General features: G+C 40.2%; 1 protein-coding gene across 2 annotated transcripts; it reads left to right on the top strand.

Annotated features, from left to right (window-relative positions):
- Positions 1–631: 631 nt before the first annotated feature.
- On the top strand, positions 632–24,171 carry TNFAIP6 (TNF alpha induced protein 6). Of its 2 annotated transcripts, XM_075152675.1 has the most exons (7): positions 632–1,023; positions 8,663–8,834; positions 16,678–16,815; positions 18,156–18,317; positions 20,387–20,615; positions 21,906–21,946; positions 23,065–24,171. In XM_075152675.1, the coding sequence occupies exons 1-7, from the start codon at positions 1,021–1,023 to the stop codon at positions 23,226–23,228; spliced, it is 909 nt and encodes a 302-aa protein (XP_075008776.1). In that variant the 5' UTR covers positions 632–1,020; the 3' UTR covers positions 23,229–24,171. The 2 variants fall into 2 exon arrangements, with proteins under 2 accessions (XP_075008776.1, XP_075008777.1); XM_075152676.1 differs by lacking the exons at positions 632–1,023; positions 8,663–8,834 and adding an exon at positions 9,494–10,796.
- Positions 24,172–25,408: the final 1,237 nt, after the last annotated feature.

Raw genomic sequence — 25,408 nt, 5'->3', positions numbered from 1 at the left:
TTTTTATTTGATGCAGCTGTTAATATTCAGAGAGGACAGAGCATACAGTTTGTGGAATAACAGCCAGCAGTCCTTCTACTTACACTGCCTGCTTGATAGCTTTTAAAACACTCTGCTGAAGTTGGGCTGGGATTCCTATAACATACCTGGAGCTGTTCTGCAAACAACTGAGTAGCAAAACCCACACGTATGCCACCTGTGTGAAGCACATATATGAAAAAAAATGAGGAAAGCATGAGTAACAAAGAAGCAACCAAAAATTAGCCTAATTTCATTAGGGTAATCCATTGTGGCAATGCTATCAAGGACAGCCTTTGGCCCAGATACAGATCACAGTTTTGTCACTTGAACCAGCTACACTGGGTTTGTGATAGTGCAAAGTTTTTCTAAAACTGTATACTCATGTATATACATCTTTAAGTGCAGAAATTCATATGCCAGTAAGGCACTTTCTGAAGTACCATTTGAAGACTCCTTACACTGAGAAAAGAAATCTTTCTGACTTGTTCGTTAGATCTGCAAGAATTCCCTTTTTACCTTTTCATCTTCAAGTGGCAAGAAATTCAAATTTTCTGTTTATATTCCCATTTTGATATTTTTTCTGCAGTGTCTGGAGTGGTATTTAGTAATATTTACTGTTGGTTCTTTCTTAGCAAGATATATATCAAATGAGTATCAATCAATTATATTGTAAATAACAGAGAAACACAGCAGCAGCTATAATGCCTGCTGAAGCCTCAGAATGGCTAAGAATGTTTAACAGCAATTAGCTGGGTTATTTTTATCCATTTTTGACACATTGTATATGACGTTGGTTTAAAAGAACTATAATTCATAGACGTATTTGTACAATTGAATTAATCTCTTCCGAAAGGGATTGCTTTGCCTACTTGATTTGTTGTTTAGGAGTGACGTATTCTGATGGTGTGCTAGATAGCCCAAAACTGGGAGATGGCAGAGTAAGAGAAGCACAGTCAGAGCATGAAAAACAAGGACAAGTAACTACTATAAAAATAAAATATGGTAAGTCACAATCTGCCAAGTATGTGAACAAAGCAAAAGGGCACTTTCATAAACGTGTAAAGTGGAGGAGGTTGAGACCACAATCATGTAAAAATGACTTAATGGAGAGATGTTACTATGGGATAGGATAGTCCCCTTTCTTTCATAATGAGAAAGATGACAAAGAAAATATACCTTAAAAAAAGAAGTAAAGCAAGGAGAATACCAACTCCATAAAAACACACGTACATCTAAATAATCTGGGAAGGAGACAGTGGCTCACAGCCACGGGAAATAAATAAATACATAAAACACAGAATGATTAGAGGAGGAAAGTGTGATGTTATCCACAGCAAATAACTTACTCGGTACTGTTGTACGTCAGACTGCAAAAGCTGGGGATTGCCTCTTTTATAGGTCTAGACTGCTAGCAGGTCATTCCTTTCATGAAGATGCTGATGGTGATTGTCAGTGACTACCTAGAGGAAAGACTCCAAGTGTTGTCATTACAGAAGCAGTAGGAATAATCCATACCATTATAACACCATTTCCAGCCAACTTGTGCAACTGGGCATTTCCAGGATTATGACACAAAGCCAAGAATATTAGTTAGCACCATACTGAATGCTGTAATCACGGTATTGCATGCGCAAGGCAATGATCAGAGACACCAGCTTGTTTCTCTTGAGCTCACAGGATGTGAACTATGCCCACGCATATAAGCAAATCCATAGCCTAACTCTTCACAGAAGGTTAGAAAATGGGTGAGAGAGATAATACGTCATACTAAACGAAAAACACAAAAAAAGCTAGTAAAATACTGAGTCACCATGGCGTTAGGAAAAGACAGAAGCTGAAGCAGACAGCAGGAGGGAGGAGAGAAAATGACTGTGCAGTGGGGTAGGAAATGAGTGTTGCAGACATAAAGGGACATCTTAAGCAATGACTGCTGGGACTAATCCACTGAGTATGTTATCACCATATTCATCTATTTGGGTTTCAGAAAGGAATTTAGCGTAATACTGCAAAGCAGATTGATGTGTATGGTTAGCTTTTATGGGACGGGAGGTACTGCCCTTGAGCTAAAAAGGGGGCTGCAAGACCAAGGACAGATTCTGCCACTACCATGCCAGTGTCTAGGATGGTACGCTAACATTTGGTTTACCAAAGGACATCCCTGTGGAAGATCCCTGTATTCAATTACAAAATCTGACACACCACACAAAATGAGGAGTGAGATAATAAAAAAGCAAATGAAAAGTTACAGAGGGAGAAATCGAGAGAAGGAGTAAGTAATGGCGTACGGCTTTTGAAAACAGAGAAGTGCAGAATGCTGAAGCTGTCCAGATGAGCGACGAGGTTTGACTCCAGAGCATATCTGAAGGGAGTACTAGCGCCTGGTGAGCCTGGTGACGGCTTTCTGGGAAACCGGCCTAGGACGCCGCATGGGGAGAGGTTTGTCCTAAACCATAAACATCCTTTTCCAGATCGAGGGCATTGGTCTGCAGTTCTGAGCAGGTGACCTCCGTCCACTTGGGAGTCACAGAGTGGGCACGGGTATGCGCGCTTCTGAAGAGGAAAGCAGACCTTAGCCTGTTTTTTGTAAAACGAGCCGCTGGCGGTGCGGTAATGCTGCAACCCAGGGCAGCGAGGAGGCATTAGGCTCAAGGAGTCTGAAGGAAACAGTGGAAGAAAGAGGCTGGACAGGTAGCCCCTAGTGATTTAGGGATTTCCCCTTTGCCCTGGGTTCTAGGACCTGCCCCAGACTCTATGCATTTTACATAGCGGTATTTCTGTAGCCACTGGGTAAAACGCATGAGGAGTTCAGTGGCCTCCAGGTTTTCCGAAGTACTGAGATTAGGGTGGAGTGATGCAATGCTGGGCTATCCACTTCAGTTCCACCCTGGGTCTAATAAATTCCTTTTTTAATCTATCTACCAGGAATATCAATCAGAAACAATGCATTAAGAACACAGAGCAGGAGACATTTTGATGACCACTTAAAGGCCAATTTTTCCAAAGTATTTAGGTACCTGGCAAGATTTTTGAAAGTATTTGTGCACAAACTCGTGGGAGTATTTTGCTTCTGAAAATTCACTATCTGCCTATGTATATCTTAGGGTATGAAAATAATTTTTAAAATCTGAGACATTATGAGATGGACAAATGAATGGGATTTAAAGTAAAACAGGTGAAAAACAGTGGTCAGATACTCAGCATTTACATGCTCTGAATGCCCATTGGAGGCTCACTTAAGGGAAAGGCTCTTAATTCACACACTTGAATTAGATGCTTAGAATTAGATAATGTGAATACCTGTGCTGTGTTGTATGCCAATGAAATAATTTGAACATAGGAGATTAAAACAAGCCCTTATGAATGCTTAGTTACTTTAATTACAAAGAAAAAATAATTAAAATAGTAAAGTTAAGTGTTTACTTTGTAGGCAATACTCTGTCAATTTTGCAACAACTTGTGCAATATCTCACTGAAAATGTAATGTGACTAATCTGAATTTTTACTGTCCTCTTTAATTTAGTTATTAGTTCATTCTGTCCACTTGGTGTATTTTAACTGTTGCCAGGACAGGGATCACTCTCACGGTGCCACAAAACTGAGTAGTCACAGAATTAGTGTAGATACATAAACCATCAGAGAGGAAAAACATTTTTTCCTTTCTGCAGAAGTAATTATTCACTGCAGCTTATTAACTGTCCTTTGTAGGCATAAATAATTATCTCTACTATTTCACACATGGGAGGATTTCTTAGAATTACCCATTTTTTAAAGCATGTAAGCTTACAGGAATGCTGATTTCCCCAAACTGCTTGAACACGAAGTCTTTCTTGCAAAAATTGTCTCCATGTGGTTGAATGGGCACCAGTGATTTGGCTCTAATCTTGCTTTCACCAATGTAAAACATAGTTAACATACAATCTTTTTAAAAATTTTTGTAATGTAAATACTAGACGTTTCATATAAGTTTGCCAGACACTAATATTTTTATGGACGTGTTTACTAAAAAGAAGCACATCATCTTTTAAACCTCTGATTATTACGTCTTTTGTGTGCATATTACAGGCATGTATGTATCCTTTAAGTCTTCTTAATGTCTGAGCACATCCTGGTGCTCAGCATAGCATAAACGTTTAGTTGATTGGATAAAACAGCATTTTGGTAGGCAGGGAACCAAACTGTTTGTCTTTGAGGTCAGATGTGATTTCAGTGTTACCAGCTGCAGGAACATGGAGGAACAGGTCTCTGTCTGTACCTGTGGTTCTACCGTGAACCCTCCCTAGGATCTTCCTCTGAGCACTGAACCAAGTTCAGTTTCCCAGCAGACAGGAAAACTTTTCTGTAATGGCACCACTGGGTAACAGCTTCCGAAACATAGGTTCAATGTTTTCATCTGCTTGAGGATATTTGAACCTACATAGCTTAGCCATAAAGGGCATGTGCCACCAGTCAGCAGGCTGTAGATATTTTGGGGTAACTCCCTCTTAGCATTTCCCTTTAAAGCTGCTCCACTTTGGCTAGAAAACTAAATATTCCTTGCATCCAAGAGGAGGAGAAAAGCATTCTTCTAGGAACGCTGGAAGAACAAAGCCTGGGTCATGTTTTTTACTACATTGGCTGTTTGATGTCTAGTATTCAGTGGACAAAACTCAAGTGTCTTAACTATGGGCCTGAGGGACTAAATTCTGTACATCTGACTCTTGGCATACATTAATTTTGCAATTGAATATTAATATTTTCACATACACACACATATACACCCCCAAAATTGTTGCAGTTTGCTTTGCAATGGCTGGAGTTGCAAGTTATTTTTTCTTTTAGGAGTTTCTTGGCAATCTTTGGAGCCTATTTGTCTTGGCATCCCCTTACCATATTACCCATTCGTCAGTATCATATTCTAAAAACTGTGTTTACAACGGTAATGTGATTTTTTTTATATATTTATGTAGTTTAAAGATGTAAACATAGAAGAACATCTATGAGACGCTTGTAAATTTTATATCTGTATATATTTTTAATTTTGATTGGTTCAACTATTTTATTTAGAATTACTGTCACTATAGGACTTCAACTGACAAATATTTTAACTTGGCAAGTGTTCAGATTTTTTATAAGTGAATCCATTATACTCTCCTAACATCTGCTTTTAATAATCCCAAATGTTTTTGGTTTGATCTACTTTCACATGAAGTTTTTTGTTTGCTTTTTTTTAACTAAAGCACCATTACACAGAATGGTTGATTCTTATCTCATTGATGTTGCTGATAAAAATGGGCATTGATTTCAATGAGAATTGGACTATAAGACAAAGTAAGTTTTAAAATATTTAGTTATAAGACAAAATACTCTCTGAAAGATTAACTTAACACTGTGACAATAAATAGTAAAATCATTGGCCAAATAAGTTCTCATGTTATAAAATTCTTCTAAAATTGCATAATCTGAAGCATATAGGGGACAGAAAAAGTTAGGAAATTTGATTAGAAATTCTTTCTGTCTTTCCTTTAAGTATAACGAATGTGTGACAACTTAGAAAACCTGTTTTGTAAATTCATTGGGAATTAAGTTTCTCACTAGTCCAAAAGGTAAATGTAAGAGTTTCATCAACTCTTTTCTACAATACACCATTTCTGTAACACTTTTCAGCTTTCATTGAAACAGAAAGCATACAAGAAAAGAGAGATTGGAAAAACAGGTTAATATATTCAGGTAGGCCTACCAAATCTCGTTGGTTTCTTTCATTTTGGATGCATTTTCATACTTAAAGCATCTTCTTGTCAAAGGCATTTTAAATGAAACAGGTATTTAAAAAACCTGACTTGTTATTTTTAAAGGAAATTTCACTAACAGCAAATGTCAGACTAGGATAAAAAGGATATAAATAGGATATAAATATAGGATATAAACCGAAATGTCGTCTGAAAAATATATGACGCAGTTCTGCGCTATCTGACACTGCAGAGTCTTTTCTTGGAGTACTATGTTTAGTTTTGGCATGACGCTTCAAGAAGGATGCAGGCCACCTGGAAAGAGTACAGGGGAGAGGAACAAGAATGATCAAGAGTCTAGAAAATATGACCTACAGGAAAGATGAAAAGAACAGCCTGTTTATTTTTAAGGAGAGACCTGAAGCAAGAGACAGTAACAGTTGTAACATAACCTTCCTGCGACGAAGAGGCAGTAAAGAATCTGTTACTTTAGTCTGCCGGAGCAAAAAGAAGAAATAGGCTGAAGTTGCAGCAGGAAAGATTTTAGTTAATACAAGGTATTTTGGTTAAGGAAGGTATTTAAAATGTTAGGAAGAGTTAAGCACCAGAAGTGGTGTGGAATTGCCACCACTGCAGGCTCATAAGAACAGGCTACACAAGTATCTGCCAGGAATAATTCAGGTGTAATTATTTCTGCCATGTGGCATATGGTTGGGATCTGATGGTTCTTAAGGTCTCCATGGAGGTCCTGGAGTGTGGGAAAATCCTTCAACTTGTACCTTGACAGCTCAGTTCATGAAAAAACAAGAAGTTTAAAACAAGATAAAATTTGTTTAAAATTAGATAAAAATAAGATAGCACTGGAAGTGGCCTTCTTTCAAAGAACATCAAATCCAAGCTCCTCCTCAAACATTATCTCAAAATAAGTTAGGTGTTCTGTTTGTTTGGGTGTTCTGAAACTTCTCTGGTTTGAAATTGTCTTCTGCTTTTCAGCCTAAATTTAACTCGGGATGGGATGGGATGGGAATGGATGGGATGATATTATTGTTGGGCTTTTTCCTTTCTTTAGCTCTTCTTCCATTCTCAGGTTTCCCACAATGTAAATTCAGTCAGTGTAGTCATATTCCCCCCTTTCACATCAGCTATTTTAGTTTTCTTTTGTAAGAAAAACTTAGCTTGAGTTGTTTTGCTATCTTTTTTCCCTGCGCTCCTTTTTCCTACACTTTCCACCAAGTAATTTTTTCTGAATGAGATTACAGTTTCTTACAAAAAAACTGCCAGTGAAAGACCTTTCACTGCATGTCTTTCCACTTAAATACATAATTCTTGGTATCATTCTCAAAGCTATAAACAATATAATTGTAATATATTCTATACCACCAATAGTAATGTATGAGTCTTAGAATACAAAAGTTATAAATATTTTCACTGTTTTCATTCATTTATAATTAGAAGAAAAATGAAAAGTCTAGGTGCTTAATATGTAAATTAATGGAAAACAGATTCATGACCCACATACACTACTGTTATTTTTTTAAAATTCCTTCATCCTCAGTGGTTCATCCATTGAGCTACTGGATTGTTTTTTCTCTCTGTCATTGCAATTAGTTTTATATCACTGTGGGCTTCACACCACAGCTTGAGAACTACCAAGTTAGGTGTTCACTTCGAACGCTAGTCAAAACCACAGAATAACTCTCAAACAGTATTTCTTAACGTGTATGTATGGAAAGAGTTAAGGAAAGTGCCCCCCTCCCCTCCCAATTTATATAAGATTTGTCTAGGATATATTTAAATGTGGAAAACTTGGAAGAAAACTTAAGAAAATACTGTTAGATGAATGTCTCAAAGTGCCCACATACAGCTGTGGAATATCTCCTTGCTGGTGAGAGGTTCTGCTAGGATTTGCAGATGAAAACCTTCCTTTCCAGCTCACTTGAGAGACAGATGTATAGGACTGAGTGTGTTACTTTATTGACACTGCAAGTTGCACAGACTTATGCCTAGGCTGAATCTGGAGCATATGTCTAATGTTAATGTGCAACACAATAGCAAACATTAGGTTGTTTCCTCAGGTATCTAAATATTCACCATACCCAATGACTCTTCACTATAAAACATGTACTGAACCCTGCAGAGCTTTTGTTACCGTCCAACAAAGATGAAGTTTATTCATTTGAGGGATTGTTCAGAGGATATTATGATGGACATCTGAATCCTGACTTCAAGACTGGATGACCTCTCATGATCCCTTACAGCCTCAGTTATTCTGTGAGTCTATGACTCATAAGCCATTGTATTTCTTTGGACTTAAAGTTCCTCCATATTGAATGAATATATTCATTCAAACATTATACCTTGTATAAATCAAGAGATGCTGTCAGATACTGTCATTATTAGAACTGTTTGTTATTTTATGTCCTTTATTTATTAAGTTGCTTTTTCTAACTGAGGCCTTTCACCAGTAACAGTTAACTTCAGTTAAAAATATTTTTTTATTCATTATTGCATGAGTGTCTTTCTCAAGAATTTCAGCATGGTAGTCTATTACAAATCATCTCCAAGTTGGTATGCACTGCTTGCTTTTATGAGTTAGTCACTATTAACACATTTTTGGCACCCGCCTACCACACAACAGAACAATTCCCTGTGGTGTAGACATCTGGCTCTGGTATAAGTTCATTAAGCTATCAATTCACATTGCAATATCACCCAGAGGAATTCGCATGGAATGGCAGAGAGAAAAGGTGTTCTGTGCAGAGGAAGACATCCACATCATACTTCTTTCAGGAGAAATCTTAGCGTCAGTCTGAGACGATTCTCTTCATCTGAATCAGTAATTTGTCTTTTTATATTACCAATGAATGATATTGCTGTTGAATTTTCACTTTCCTTTGGTTTCCATTCCTTCTCTCATGCCTCTTTATTGTTTCTAGGTTCCCAGAAGATACCATGAATATGTCACAACTCCCAAACAGCAAAGGCTAAGTGCGAGTCTCCTTCAGCTAGTGAGAAATGAATGCTCCAGAGCAACGCACTCAGCACTGTCTCTTCCATTCACCACCACCCCAAAAGTTTATACTGCCATCTTGACAACTCATATCCCAGGTAACTTCAGATACATGTCTTGGATATTAATGTTTAGAAAGCAACAGACTTCTACCAATATGCTTTCACAGAATAATGTTGAATTAGGTCTCATTCAAAAAGCTTGGACTCTTATCCATTGGGCATTAAAGTAGAAAACAAGTACAAATAAAGCACCAATCTTCAAATCTAGAAAGGAGGAACAGAGTGGGGCTCCTACCTCTATGCAATGAGACCAGTCTCTAGAGCGCTTTCTTGTTTTGCTGACAGAGGAGCTGTAAAGTGTGGTGGGACAAGCAGTGTGGTGGGACGATCAGTGTGGTAGAGACTGGTGAACAAGCTGGCAGGCGATATCCCTGGTGCCAGCATCCCACTCTGCGGTAGCTCGCTAGCACGGCAGGAAAGAGGACAACAAGCCACTGAGCCCTGAATGTCCCAGGCTGGTCAAAGGGAGCCAGCGGGCTGTCATCAGCTCTCTGGGATACCTGATTGGAAGGTCCCAGTGCCAGGCCTTGACATCAGAGTGCACATGAGCTTTGTCAGGAGTGAGAAGACTTACATTCATTGTACACCCACTGCTGCACACCGAAGGTTCAGATTCGAATGGGTAAGGCATGGGTGTGCACAACAGGAATGTACGTGTAGGTGAACTTCATTGGAAGAACGGGTTTGCTCAGAGTGACAGGTCGAGACATTGGTATTTTGGTGGAAGATGCCTTGTTACTCTGATGCAGGGGAAAGGCTCGCTCTCGACTCCGTTTCCCCACAGATCTCCCCTTCAGCATCTGCCTGAGTTGCAGATGGGAGGAATACGTGTGTGTGTCTGTGTATACAGTGTAGCTAGGCATTCATCACTTCACGTTAAGGCTAGAGCGATGAAGAATATCTTCCTCATTGGTACAACAGTCACCTATTTAAAATATTTTTGAGTAGGCACAGAGTCCTCCACCCTTTCCTTTTCAGTTATTTTAATTGATTGTGTTCATGGTCATGAGCACATCTTTTTCTATAGCTTCTGACTCAGAAGTTACAAATGTTATCAGAACTGGAGAGCAGAGTCTTCCAACGGCTGCTCAGGAGTGTGGAGCACCACACCATTTTCCATACTCTCATCTTTCCCCCTTTCTACTCTCCCACTCATCCACAAGGAGCAGCTGCAGTATTCACTTGCAGCCAGGAGGGAAGACAAGCAGACAGCTGTCACGCTATGAATCAGATTTTAAACTGTGGTTTGGAGGGGAAGATTTGAGCTTTATTTCCCACTTGCAGAACAAAGAGCATCTGTTTTTGACACTTGCATTTTATGCTGATCTGGGAGTTTGACTTGCAATTACAGATTCCATGTAGGGAAACTGAATTCAAATAGCCAATGCAAAATATTCTCCTTACATTTTTTCATTGATTAGGTCACTGTGAAATTAAATCCAAATTATGTAGGAAAGAACAGAATGTTTAAATGAGAATGAGAGGTACTATGTGTGATTCTCTTTGGTCCCGTAAATGGTGTGACTAGAAACATTATAAGCAGATAGACTGGTTATTGGTTTTATTGTTTTATGGAATCTGAAGGCAGTGAGTGCTGAAGAATGAACAGACTTTGGCTTGAAAAGTGTTCATGTGTGCTGCAGTAGTGAGGGATAGAATGGTTTCTTGGACACACTGGGAATCAAGAGAGCCAAAAGTGAGTCACATGGACGACTGCAGACATCACATTTAATTGTGTAATAATACTACAGCAAGCACAATTGGAGCAGGCTTGCTGACCTCACAGCTGAAAGCACTATTTAAGATCTGGCTACCAGATGTTCCAATAGATCTAGCCAGCTGCTAGAAGAGGTTACCCTGAGTGTTTTAACAGGGAATATTTACAGCCTAATAGTTCGGAAGAGATGATTGCACTAATTTTCTTTTCTGCTCTGCTGTGGGACAAGGCTCAAGCATGGGGATTCAAGGATGGAGTGCTGCATAACTCTATTTGGTTAGGTAAGAAATAATGTAATCATGAATGTTTTGCTGCAAAAGTCACTGTGTTTGTCTAACAGTATAAAGATGAGCACCTAGCAATACAAAATTGAGCCATGCATTAATATTAGCAAAATCCTGCATTGAAATCTGTGATCATTTTATCTGAGTAGTGACTGTGAGTTTTGCCCTTAGGAGCTTACTATTTTTACTATTTCTCTGAAGTGCAGTAAAAAATAGTTATGGCATATTTCATCTGAATGTATTTTCCTACAGCATGAGGTAAAGTGAAAACAGCGTTAAATAACAGTTGCTTCTAATGAACGAAAACGAGTATGAAAAGAAACATTTGCCAAAGGAATGAATTACTTTCTGCATGAACATACTTCAAATGCCTGGGGTCCTACATATGAAACTAAATGATCTGGAAATAATAGCGATAATATTTCCTAGGTTTCTAGGAAAGTACAGAAATGTGTATGTTTTGGCTGTTGGTTTGTTCACATCATTAAACAGTGGAGAGAAGATTTCAAAAGGGCTATAGAAAATGCTGTGGGAATAGTTTCTTATACCTCAAGTGGGTTTAAATAGCTCTTAGAGTTCTTTTATAGATCTTTATAATTATCCAGTACAACAGAAAAATACATTCAGAATATAGTCACAGAAAGGATGCCAAAACAAAACCATGCACCGAGTGCTGCATTTTATAGACAAACACTTACAAAAGCCTTTATCCTCTCTAGAATGTTGCATATTTCTTTAAGGATTTTAAGGAATTCCTGTAGCCGGTACACGTTTCTGTTGTGCTCAGATGTTTCATGAGGGATTGGGGCCACACTCTATTAGCTGGTGCAGCAACAACGTGACTCCAGTCCCTTCTCAGAGGACCATGTAAACTAACAGGAACATAAATGAGAAGGAGAAGTGATGTATATTGTTTTCCATTTGACTGCACATTTTTAATGACTTTCCTTCTAAACTTGGAACATGCCTGCTGTGTCCCATAGTTGCTGAAGGTGCTCAGGTCGGGGGGAGCTCCAAGGGAGGACAGCTTGGCAGCTTCATGCACCACCTCAAGTGGCTGCTGTTCAAAAAAAGGACGACAGAGAAGAGGTTTGTGTGAGAAACAAGCAAAGCTTGTATTCTTGGCTGGAATAACAGTAAGGAGACACAGGAGATAAGTAGGACTGAGGCTATGTTAAGCCCTCATAGTAGGGGCAGAGAAGTTGAATTTGATACAGGCTGCGGTGGGTATTCTCGTATAAAAGGGATGTGGTCAGAGCAAAGAGCAAAGGGGCGTGCTGAGTCAGGCCCCTTGTTTATCTGTAGCCTGTACAGGCTGTCCCTGCACAAGTGAACAGCACATGGCTCTGCACAGGTCCTGTCTGTGGTTCACCCATTCTCACTCCCTGGCACAGTTTTGCTCTCAGCCAGTCTTCTAAAGAGCACTCAGGTGCAGCGCCAGGGAGAGCTGGGCCACGGACTATCCCTGGATGAGACCACCCTGATGATGGGGAAGAGGGCTCAGGCATACACCATGCCACTTGCACTCATGGACAGAGAACGGGTCCTGGGTGTTTTATTTGCAAATATTGGCGTATCCACATGACTGCCGCAACCAGCCACCCTGGCTGCAGCCTTTAGGGGCTTCTACAACATAAATGTGAATTTGTGATAACAGTGATCATTTAAGCAGTTTTATGAATTTAAGTCAATTTGAAGAAAAAATTTTCTAATTCTTTAAAATGAAGAAACAGAGTGTTAACTGGAATGCATAATAAAATTATGTTTTGCTACACATTTAGCATTTACCATGAGAGTAAATAAAAATAAACTACGGGGTAAAAACTGATGATTTGCTCTAAATAAACACGTGCAAAATCTGGAAGCACAGTGTGCAACTTTGAATTAACCACTCTGCTTTCTTATCTCCAGGACTCTGTTGAAGCTCCTTTAGAAATGCACCATCTAGTGTAACTACAGCAATAAAATTATTGAAACAAACCTCAAAATGTAGTTAATTGAATTACCAATGGAATTCAGTGACATTATATATAAACGAAGAAATATTTGGCAAAATCACAGCCATCCAATTTATGTACCTTTGTATTTAAAAAAAAAAAGTGTAACTTAAACAGTAAAACAAGTAACCCCAATATTATACTCACTATGCACGAGCATTAAAGCAAGACCCCCTCCCCTGAGTAAAACCTAGGAGTGCGCAGTGACATCTGAGCTTTGCTTATCTCCTCTTCTTCTGATAAAGCACTATCAAGACCAAATTGAAAATGAAGGGAGTTTTTCATTTTACCTTTCCTCCTCGCAAATCATTAGCACAAATATAAAATCTTGAATTACTGGCAGTCTAGAAATGCTCAAGTCTTATACCTTTTTTCTTGTTACAAAACATCTTTTGTTTCCTCAGTAAGCATGCAGTCCTGCTGCAGCTGACTGCATCACCTTCCTGTTAATGTCTTTCTTGTGTGAATGGAATTTTACTGTTGCTCATTTTTGAAACAAGCACATTATAACCAAAGATTTATTGTAAACTGATGAGAGGATTGGAGCAGCCTTGCCCAAATATGCTCATACGCTTATTTGAGTGCCAGTTCTTAGTGCCACAAAGTAGGATTCCCAGGACAGCCGCTGCACTCTTTTTGTTCAGAATTTCATCCCCGTTGGCACACCGTGTGTCAGTGGGGTTTAGGGGCCATACCTACCCCATTTGGTGGAGTACTCTGAGTATGACCATGCGTGTTAGCAGAGGCCCGTGCCACTAACTCTACATGGCCATCCTCTGCTTAAACGTTAAGTATTTTCTTTTTATTTAGCATTTAGTATTTGTGTCATGCATAATGAGGTACTTTATTATGCCAAATTTCATGCTTGTTCTGTTTGTGCAGAAGAGATTGGCTACATTTTACCATGTCCTGCTGCTGTGGGTGAGTAGAGGGTCACTGTCCTCGCAGGATCCTGCTGTCTCTAGACTTCAAGGAGAGATTTTAAGAAATGTGAGTTGGAAGAAACATGTCCTGTCAGCCATGTAACCCATGACCTTTTGAGTAAGAACCAGAGAAGAAAAGTGGGTGGAGAAATCCTGAGAGAACAGTCCCAATATGCAGGTTTTCAGGCAAAGAAAGAACGAACTTTGCTGAAAGTTCTCACTGTTGTCCAGGAAGAGGAGATGTCAGACAGGTCAGATAAAGAGGGCAGCCTTCAAGCAGAATCCCCCCTGAGAGAAGATGCCCAGCTGAGGCTGGGACACGTCCTACTCTGTAGTGCTGGCCCCATGGTATATGAACGGTACGCATTTACAGTGGTAGGCATGCGCTCGTGCTTGCAAGTGAAAACAAAATTTCATACAGGTTTATCTACACGGCCATGATATCGCCTCCGTAAAGACTAACAGTAATTCATGTGTGTGTGTGTTCATGTATGACTGTGAATATGTGTATATGTGTATCTACATAAATATGTAAATGTATATTAAGTCAATAAGTACAATGCTTTGACCTAGGTCTGGTTTTGCTGATGCAGTTTATCTGCTGCACAGCCCCTAATGTAATTAAGAGGGAGGGGGAAAAAATGCCAGTGAAAGATCTGATCAGTTAATTAGGATATACTGTTAGGGAATACTGTATCATTAAACTGACACACCGAGCCAGCATCAAATCTCACAGCTCGGTGGAGTACATGTGTGCGGTCCACCTTTCCAAAGGCTCCTTTTGCCATCTGACGAAGGAGTAACAGAGATAGAGATTGGCGATTGCTCTCAGCAGGACAACACCACCCGCCAAGATGTTGCACGAAGACTCAGTGGTGCTGCTGTTGGTAGAGCAGCCCTTGCAGGAACTGTGAAGAGCAGGTCTTTTCAGCAACATTCTGAAAAACATGATGCCTGTCCATAGTGACATTTTAGCGTCAATAAGTGGGGGTAGATACCTTTTAAGGGATAAGATTTGAAAACAATATCGCCAGGTGAGAAAGTCAAGAGAACAACTAAAAATGATGTGTTTTTACTGTCAGCTCCAAGAGTGATGAGTCCGAACAGTTGGCAATTCCCCCCGAATCCCTAGTGGTACACCCAGCAGCAGTTCCAGCGAAGGAACAGGGTGGGTCTTGCAAAGATGGCTGCCAGAGCGAGGGGGGCTTTTACCAGCAAACATCACTGACAATAAGCTTTAAGACTGCTCTTGCTTTGGCTGTGACTGGTCACCTCTGCAAAGGTGACAAACCTTCGGATTCAGCGGCCTCTTACTCTTTGACTCGGTGTAGGTGGAGCAGCTCAGCTAATCCCAAGAACTACAGTCTGTGTTTTTCAATTCACCTTTCAGTTCCCTTCCCCGTGAGCTGCAGTGATCAATAACGTCAATTCCAGGTTGTCCCCTGAGTGTGCAGTGAGGCTAAATGGTGTGCTATTTTCTGTAGTACTCGGATTTTCAATTCATGCGTACTGAATCCAATGCAATCATACTGTAAAGAAGCAGTGAGTGGATTTATCAGGTTAGACATGATAGACTATTGAGTGAATGAAAAATAATACTTTCTATGAATAAATTTTTAATTAGAATTGATTTTTTAAAAAATATAGCATACCATTATTCCAGCTGTTAGTTGTTGTGACTCTTCTTTGCAATGGAAGTGGCTTCTTCGGAAAGATTTTTCCACAGAATGTATGTTATCCCATGCCCATGCCAGTGACATTCCCAGCGACGTTACAGAAAGCAGCTCTCAGTCTTCTGAGACTATTGTCAGCAATATCATTTACTTCACTGGGCGGAAGGCCAGTGACTATGGGTCCAAAAACTACATTGGCAAACGTCATTCTCTGTCTAATAAGGGTTCTCACCATTGCTAACCACAATTCAGTGGTGACCATTTTTTTTTTTTAAATATCCTAACCTAGCCAAAACTACTGACTCTAAGTATGTCCCTAGAAAAGACATTCTTTTTTTCCCATGGTACAAATAACCACTGTAAAAAAGCTTCCTGTTCTGCATCTTTTTTCAGTTATGTTGACCAGTGATAGCTACAGACAGATATTTCTCTGATTATACTAAATGTAAGAAAGATCTAAACAAAAATGCCATTCAGATTAGATATGCAGATTGGTTCTGAGACAGATTTCCATACATATGGCATCAGACAAGTGCAACATGAAAAGATTATAAAACTTGTAGTAGTACTGGCAGTTTCTAGGTTTCCCTGGAAAGCTGCTTTATATTGTACTTGCATAAGCAAAGAAAAAAATAATGAAGAAAGTGTATTAATTTTCTGTGCAGCAAAAATGTCAGCCAGCAATTGTTCTGGTCCTGCCCTTTGTGACACAAGCTCAGATATTTTTATTTCACATTTTTATTCCCTTTAATTTCTGCCTGTCCTCTATCCAAGTAGCTCTGATTTAACTTCTCTGGAGATTCAAAACAAAGCTCTGATTCATCTTACAAAGGCACGGAAAGTTACATCCAAAAGTATGCTGTGATAGCAATCCAGAAGGAACTTCCCCTGATTCAGATGGGATACAGGGAACTAGTGATGCTGACACCAGCCGATCGTTCCCATAACTACTGCCTTCTGAGTAGTCCTAGGGGAGTCCTTCCCCGCGTTTGTTGATTTTCTGTTGTTCAAAAACTCACCAAGCTCTGACTAGCTCTGTTGTTCAAAACTTCTCCCAAACAAAAATGTACCTTGGGGTTGCAAAAACGTGCCTTTGGGCCAGGAGGGACATATTTTCCTGACACTTTCCAAGTGGCACAGCTATTAGCTGAACGTTTTGCTTCTCTTCTCTCCTGGACAGTAGCCCAAAGTGCAGGTCTTGGGGAAACTGCTGGAGGCGATGAGAGCACCCCGGAGGTGGGCCAGAGATACAATACTGAAATCATTTATTGCTTTGGTCCCACAGAACGAGCAGCTGGAGTGTATCACAGGGAGTCACGCTCTGGGAAGTACCAGCTCACCTATGCAGAAGCAAAAGCAGTCTGTGAATACGAGGGAGGACATCTAGCCACGTATCAGCAGCTGGAGGCGGCAAGAAAAATAGGTTCGAAAAGAATCATGGCTGTTTGCTTTTCACATTGCTCGTTCATAATGTTGCCGGTCTTGTAGTTTTATTGTTATGAACTCTGGGACTGAGAGACTTGTAAACTCCCTGGATTTTTGCCCAAGTCGCATGCAATTTCCCCCTCAGTAACAGAGCATGACCGCGCTACCTACAGAGCTGTCAGGGATAACATCTGCACAGTGCTACGCATCCCCCTGAGCTCTGGGTGCAGCACAGTCCCGCAACCAGCAACACCCAGCGGAGAGCCGTCTGGCTGAGCTGGGAAGCAATGGTACCTCCCCAGCTACAGCACCTGGATGCTGCTGGGGGCTACAGAGGAAGGCGTTTATCCCCAGGGAGCTTCTACAGTAAATGTGCATTGCTATTTTTCATATCATCAGTCAAGATGTTTTCATAATGTTTATTCCAGCCATATTTGCTCTGACAGAGAGTGTGTGGTGTGCTTGGAGTGAAAAGCGGAGCTGAGTGAAGGCTCTACTGTATTTGTATTTGATTCCTAATAAGAAATTACTAATTCATTCAGAGCATTAGGAAAACAATGGAAAATATCCTCCACTCTAGAAATTTGCAGGCTACGCCGTTGAGTCAGAAGCTGGCTCTCAGCACCAGCACACATGTAAAAAGGGTACTTTTGTCTCTTCTGAGTAGCTCATAGTCCTAGAACGCCACAAATATGTTCCAGTTCGTCTCGGTGAAAACATTGAATTGGTCTCTACCAGACAGTGAATAACAGTGCATTCTTTGGCTATTGTTTTTAAGTTCTCAGCCACAAAATGCATTAACAGGATCTTTTTGTTTAGCAAGACATACTTGAGGCATTTCAGGTATTTAAATTTAATTGCAAGTATTTTAAGCAAATACTTTGTTTTCTTAGCTGTCTTTTCTATGTAGTGTTTTATTCATTCTCAGAACTTAATGCTGCAAACTCTTGAAATGTGATTGAGTAAATTTGTATGTCTTCAAAAGGGAAACGAGGAACACACTTAAATAACTCATCCAATATATAATTTGATTACAAACGCTGGTACAGCACTTAAAACTCACTACCCAGGAAACTACATAGTCCATCTGCATTTGGTTTTTGTTTTCAAATGAAAAACCAATAATCATATTGTGGAGAACACAATGCAATTTTATATTCTGTGTTTAAAATTATCTTCTCAAAGTACTGTTCTTTCCTGTAGTTCAATTTCTGTTAGGCCAATTGCACCCAAGTCATTGATCAGCTTGAGTAAGACTTTACTTACTTGAATAAAAAGCAAAGTTTCTTGCCTAGGATTGATTTATCACATCCATGTCTCATTTTCTCCCTGTCGCAGGTTTCCATGTGTGTGCTGCTGGCTGGATGGCAAAGGGCAGAGTTGGTTATCCCATAGTAAAAGCTGGAGCCAACTGTGGCTTTGGAAAAACTGGTATTGTTGATTACGGGATTCGCCTCAACAGAAGCGAGAGATGGGATGCCTACTGCTACAACCCTAATGGTGTGTTTGAAAACAACCCATGGCTGTTTGGGTCTAAGATTATGGCTACACGCCATGCTATCTGGCTGCGCAAAGGCACCCAGGCTCTGAACGAGTTAGCTTCAAAATGCTGCCTGAGAAGGGGGGCGTATTGATACAAGTTTGTCTGGAGCCTTGCACCAAGCCCCCTCTGCTGTTACCTATAGCTGATCTGGCTTGCTCAGAGCTCAGTGTCTCTGCACTGCATTGTACCATATATAACTGGGCCTAAACAAAGTCCTTTCAGAAACTAAAAATGAAATTATATGCTGTTGTTGATTAAAAAGGTAAGTAATATTTCCAACGTGATGTGCGAATGTCTTGTTTTGTATGAGTGTTTACATTTAGCCTACAATTTAATTTAAATAACTAATCTGAGGTGTTTAACATGGGAACATCTTCCAGATATTTTGCCTGTAAACAGGCTAAATTTAGTGTTAACCCTTATTCCTTCTTTCTTGTGCCTGAGATAGAACTTGAAAATGCATGCCTGGGACTGAAACGCCTGACAGATCCCACTCCCAGCAGTGCCTTTGTGTGTGTGTGCGTGCATGTGTAACTAGATGGAGAAAAGTGGATTTCCAGAGCAGGTCTGGAGACCCGGTTCAAACATGACTGACAAGACTTTACCAGATTCAGGACACCTCTCCATTCCCCTCCATTCACTGCAGGTGACTGAAATATTGACATGGCCGCTGTTTCCGTTTAGCTTGGTATCACTTCATATAGCAGGGAAGACAGAAAAAGTAGGCACCAACAAGAAAAGCAAAGCTTAACTTCGTGCACTGCTTGGCTTTCCTACTACTCCAAGTGTACTACCCCCTCTGGCAGAGCCAGAAGTTGGAGTTGTCCGTGACGTCTGTACAGCTGTGCACATTTTGTTTGTGCTCACAGCGCTTGAGCTTGTTTATGTTAGCGGGGTAGTTGTTAATCAAATAGCTCTGTGGGGTGGGGGACATTCACAGATGTTCAGCATAAAAAGAGAACTGCAGGAGAGACTACTGCATTCATTATTACTGCATGTAAACTGTCAGCCCGACTTTCTCCTTTGTCAGCCTTCTCCTCTGGGCTGAGAGGTAGTGACTTTCCAAATGCACTGTTTGGTTAGAGGACAAAAGGAAATCAGAACTGCCAACACTCCGCAGACGGCTTGAGCCTCTCCCATTAAAAGGATATGTTTTCACGCTTGATGGACAGTCTGCCGCAAAGCCTGGCAAGAGTTGTCTGTTTGCAGGTGGGAGACAAGTAGCCTGGGGGGACAAAGACAAATCTCTGATTGAATTGAGCCTATGCTCTTGTCTAGGATGCTAAAGATGTCAAGAGGAACTTGTGGAACTGTTTGCGTGTTTGAAATGTACATCCAACCTAGCAATGATCTGGAGCTGAAAACTACAGGACTTGTGGACGATACACAGGCTAAGAGGGTCAAACACACTATCCAGCTTAAGGCTCCTAACTCACGTGCCCTGAGTCACCCTTAGAAAGTACCTCCCTCTCCCCCAAGTCTGAACTTGGGGGACTATGGCAAATCCTGAAGTCAGGCAGATTGGTTGGTCCCACTGCCAGGGAGCTGGTGAAGTTCAAATGGCCACTGAATCAAACGGGAATGAGTGTTTTTTGTCCCAAAGGAGACATTCCAAAGAGAGTGAAGAGCTGCAGAGGTTTTTGAAGGAGAAAGGATGAAACTGAATGCCAGGGTGACTTGCAACTACAGCTATAAAGCTTAACAGTTTGACATTGCCAGAAACCCCAAATGCCTTTTACATAAAACACTTAGCTCTGGCCCAAAGTCCACTGAAGTCAATGAAAGCTTTTTCTCTGAATTCAGTGAGTTTTGGATCATGCCTCTTGTTTCCAAAATAACTGCTCCCAAACGCTAGGAATGACTGACCTTTCTTGTGAATGCCAAGTGCTTAAATATATGAAAAGTGCTATCACACTGGTTGTTCCTATGTGATTTTCTACAGATCTGCTGGGTCAAAGTGTACAAAGATTTAAACCATAGCCATATCCAGAATACTTAAACTCTGATGTTTTTATTTTTCTCTTAGGAAAAGAATGTGGTGGAGTCTTCACAGATTCAAAACATGTTTTTAAGTCACCAGGCTATCCAAATGAGTATGAAAATGACCAAATTTGCTATTGGCATATTAGAGTAAACTATGGACAACGTATTCATCTACAGTTTCTAGAGTTTGATGTTGAAGACGACACTGCTTGTATGGCTGATTTCTTGGAAATCTATGATAGCTATGATGATATCAATGGCTTTGTGGGCAGGTAAAGCAATTCCAGCTTTAATATGCAAATAATCAAATGATTTAATTTTTTCCCCAGAACATTACTTCAGAAGAACACTGTATTACCTTATCCAATTAGCACCTCTGATAATGCCCATAATACTTGTAGCAATAGTACCTGACTTATCTTTCCTGGCAATTTACTTTACTGTCATTAACACAGGCCTGTAAAGAGTTTCAGAGAATTGCGCTTTGCCCTTTTCTGCTTTGTTAAATTACGTGAAAGAAAGCTACAAGACTTTTTAGATAGCTGCTTATCTTAATTGCCTATTATTTTACTGGAAGAACTCCTAGCAATCTCAAACAGTATTTTGTATTTGCTTTAATTGAAAGCAGGGAGGTGGGATGTTGAACTGTTAGCAAAAATGTATTAAATTAAGTTACTATTCACTACAGGAGTAAAGTATTTTCTAACAATATCAGAACAGAACAAGTGTTACATATCATCTCTCTTACTAGATTTAGTTTCCCTCTTTGCTTAATTCTCACGTTCTTCTCTTCGATATCATATTTTTGCTTGTCCTTTAGCAGTCATATTTTGGTATGAAGTATCTCAATTTTCCAGAACAAAAAATAAACCAGAAAAAGTGATAAAAACCACTTCCCAATTCCTGCTATTTTTCACATCCTCTCTACAAATCATGTGTAGCAAAGCAAGGATATAGTCCATTTGTTTTGCCTTTACAGATAATTTTAAATGTTTTTCTTGACAATGTTCTTCCTTTCTTAGCCTTGGGCCATTGTTCTTTTCCTTAACGCCGTGTTAAATTGCTCTTTTTCTTGTTTTGCATGATTTATTTCCTGCATATATTGAAAAATGTTTCCTGCGTTTTTCCCTCCCCTAAATCTTACTATAAGATAATGACAAAAATCCTTTAGGCAATTGCTTTAACATATATTTTTTTCTTTAAGGACAGGGAAATGCTTGTAACAGTGAATCAAGGTTCCTAAAATTCTTAACTCTGGGGTTTAGTATCTAGTATTTTAGTGTGGGCTTATGCTAACTAGGAAGTGCTCTTTAGTTTGGCCAATAGCTTGGAAACCTTGTGGTTTCCTCTTCGCTATCAAGATCTCGGTCTCCCAATGTTTGCAAGACCCATTGAACTGAATACCTATAACCGATTTAGCCCCATGAGCCACAGCTCCCCATGAGCCACAGCTCCAAAGGAGAGTACAGCCTGACAGCCACCGTTCAGTATAGGTCCCCATATAGCAGGGGTATGGCATATTTGCTGTGTCGTTTAATCATGACCATTTTTTTTTTTCCCAGGTTTTGTGGAGATGAGTTGCCAGATGATATCATTAGCACAGGTAATATATTTGCGCTCTTTATGGTAAAAAAAAAAAACAGCCAAAATCACCTTTTGTGATTTACCATACTTTCTAATAATATATGGTGAAGATGTCCAAAGACACAATCTCTGCTTCATGGCCAGCATGTCATAAACTGCGATTCAAAACTGCTAGCATGCTCTTTCATCAATGCAGTTACTTCTAAAGAAACATAAAAGAAAAAAAGTCTAGTTAGAAGGCAATCAGGGTGTATCCTGCTGGCCTTACAGAGGTAGTACACCTACACGTTAAGGATTTTTCACACAAGTGTCTTTATACAGCAGATCTATAATCAGTAACCGAGCCCTACCTATGCACACAATCTTCAGGCACCAATTTTTCCCATTTGAAGAGCAAGGATTGCAAGAACAGTTCTAAAGGTGGTTGTAGACATTATTCTGTGTGTTTGTTTAAATAGCAGGTTAAGGTCTGATTACATGTAAATCAAAGCCACTTCCACCTCTCTTTGCTCAAGCGTCACAAAGTAGCAGTAGCACAGATGTCACGCGGGCTACCTGTGTGAGGAAGTAGCCATCTTCCCTGGGACAGTCTGTGGGTGGTCTGTGCAGAAACTCACGTCACCACACTCCAGCCCACAGCTGTCATCAGCAGAAAGAGAACAGAAAAGCTGAATTGTGCCATCCCTGATCTCCTGGTTTACATGGGCCTGGTGGAGATGAGCAGATGACACTCACGGGAGTGTGATGTAGCAGCCTCACCCCTGTGTCACCTAGAGATCCATGAGGCTCTATGCCAGACGTGTCTCACACATGAAGTGTGACATTTCACAGGTAGAGTGAAGCGGAGCAGCATTTTAAAGAACGGGGAATGCTTTGCAGAAAGCACGGGGTACAGCAAAACTTTATCAACCTCGGGGCTCTGCAAACAAAGAAAACTGATGAAAATCTGCCTGGTTTTCCATGGGGCTAATGGAACTATAATCCTCCCAGGCCACAGCTCAGAAGTAGACAGACCAGGTGGATTGCGCTGAAGATCTCAGAAGCAAGCAAGAAAGAGCACTTTAAAAATAACTCTGAAATACCACATTTTTATGCCACCCAAAAATGTAACCTTTGTTTTTCTTTTTCTTGTCCCAGGCAATGTTATGACCTTGAAGTTTTTGACTGATGCCTCAGTGACTGCTGGTGGTTTTCAAATTCGATATATTACTATGGACATGCCTTCAAAGTCAAGTGATGGAAAGAATACAACATCCCAAGGAAAAACAAACTTCTTATCTGGAAAATTTGGTATTATGTGAGCAGAGTAACGAGATACACTCATTAGGAAACATGTTTTAGAACCCAATTCAGATATCTGTTTCTTCAGATAAGACATTTTCTTCATACCTTTCTGACTTTTTATTTTCTGCTTTTATATAAATTTTGTTAATAAAGTATACTAGGAAATAAATTATAAAATATACTTACATGAATAATAGAAGACTATTTTTAGATTACAAGTACTGTAAAAATCTGAAGAATTCATTGTTGCCAAAGATTTAAAAACTATTTTTCTATATAAACTGCTCCTCATTTCTTGCACCATTTGAACAAACTTTTTGTGTGACCATTTCAATTATTTTTAAATTTAATATGCTGTTCTCTCCTTATTTTCCTTGATTTCCACATATTTATTTTTTAGATTGTTGCTTTGTTTCTTTCTGTTCTCTACACGTTATTTTTTTTTAATTAACTCTCCCCTGAACTCAAAAGGCCTTTAGAGTAAGCTTATTTTTAAGATATAAATTCATCTTGTGGATGGCCTAGCAGCCACCCATGTAACTGTCTGAAGTGAGAAGATTGGGAAGCAGCATGAACAGCACAGAATCAATTATATTATCATCATAATTTTGTTGTGAGATGAATCATAAACTGCTGAATGCATTTTGTCAGGGTTTCCTCATCCAGAGAAGAGATGTTCAAGTCCTTTGTCACTTCTCTAATTTCACTAAGTAAAGAATCAAATGAAAGTCTTGGTAGTGATAATAAAACTGGTGAGACGAAGCATCAGAAGAAATTGCTAACCGAGTACCAGCAAATCCGTTCAGAAGATACTGTCAAAATGCTGTATGTTGTTTACACGGGTTGTAAGAAGACTGTGCTGTTTTGAATTGATGAACACAAATCATTCTCCATGTTTTTAACTTCAGTTTAAATTCCTCAGTCTGAAGCAGCATTAAAGCTACCTCTGTTTTAATCGTGCCCTGAGTTTCCAATTAATTATTTTTATTTCTTGAGAACTTTTCAGACTTTGAAACATTTTTCTTTATTTAAAGCAGTAACTAAGTTTTAAGAGTTTCTTTCTTTTGCTCTGAATGTTTTCTTGACCTTAGATTTAATGAGATCAAGCTGCACCTAAAACCTACTAGTGCTTTTTCATCCTGCCACCTCGTGGACTGAATAAACCTGTTCACATCCTCCTGTTATAAAATGGCATTCCAGTTCTCCAAGATCAGCAAAAGCGTTTGTTAATAATGAGGAAAACGCATTAAGAGAACTGTTAACATTTTGTTTATGACCTAGGGTGGTTTTTTGTTCGGTGGTTGTTGTTGTTGTTGTTTCTTTAATTGAGAAGCAACAGGTCTTGAACTGATATGGATCAGAACCAAGGGGTGTGCAGGAAATACCTGCCTGTCTGGAAACCCAGAGCCAGAGGGGTGACGCTGTTTGGGGAGGAGTTTCTTCCCAGAACAGGCACTCTTGCTAAGCATCTCCAACACCACTACGAAGCCCTGCGGGTGACTAAGAGAGACTCAGCCATTAACGTTACTGCTCTGGCCTATCTCTATCCCTGAGAAAATGGGTTTCTCAGCACTTCAGATTTGCTGCCACTGCCGTTATTTTGTATTACACCCACAAACGCCCCAACGTAATTCACACCTTGATCGATCCGTCACTTGGCCCCTCTCAGTGGCTTTACCACAAGGTGGGATATACCGTGCACGGCTATATGCTAACGTCTCTCACCCCGAGGCGATGGCGGTGGATGTTGGGCAGCGCTTGGTGCTGCAGCCATGGCGGGGAGTGAAGACCCCGGGCGCTTTCTGTCGCACTCACTTTTCTCCACCATTTGGAAACCCCACACCTACTCTGGGACCTGCCGTTCAATGGCCATCAAAAAAAAACAACTGGAAATGGCTGCGGGACAGTATGTTTCACATATTTGGGTCTTAAGGAATTACAGGTTTATGCGGGTAGGTTTCTGTGGAGCTGGAGCTCAACTGTAACCGCTGAGCAGCTCTGGGAGGTCTAGAGATTATTTTCCAGTCACAAATAAATGATTTGTAGATTGAAGGGGCTTCCTGCGAGGCCGCCCGCGCACAGCCGAACTCCGGCCACGGGAACGGCCGCCAGCGGCGCCGCCTGAGGTGAGAGACAGCCCCGCGCGCCCCCTCCCGCGGGCCGCCGCCGCCACCAATCGGCGGCGAGGGGCGGTACC

This window comes from Calonectris borealis, chromosome 6, assembly GCF_964195595.1.
Source record: "Calonectris borealis chromosome 6, bCalBor7.hap1.2, whole genome shotgun sequence".
In the NCBI taxonomy this organism is placed as follows: Eukaryota; Metazoa; Chordata; class Aves; order Procellariiformes; family Procellariidae; genus Calonectris; species Calonectris borealis.
The sequence above is the reverse complement of the archived record's forward strand: the minus strand, read 5'-3'. Positions and strand labels throughout refer to the sequence as shown.

Excerpts from the sequence above, each read along its gene's own strand:
- TNFAIP6 (XM_075152675.1), top strand. Across the intron at positions 8,835-16,677 it reads CTTGACAACTCATATCCCAG|AACGAGCAGCTGGAGTGTAT; the intron begins GTAACTTCAGAT and ends TTGGTCCCACAG. Across the intron at positions 16,816-18,155 it reads GGAGGCGGCAAGAAAAATAG|GTTTCCATGTGTGTGCTGCT; the intron begins GTTCGAAAAGAA and ends TCCCTGTCGCAG.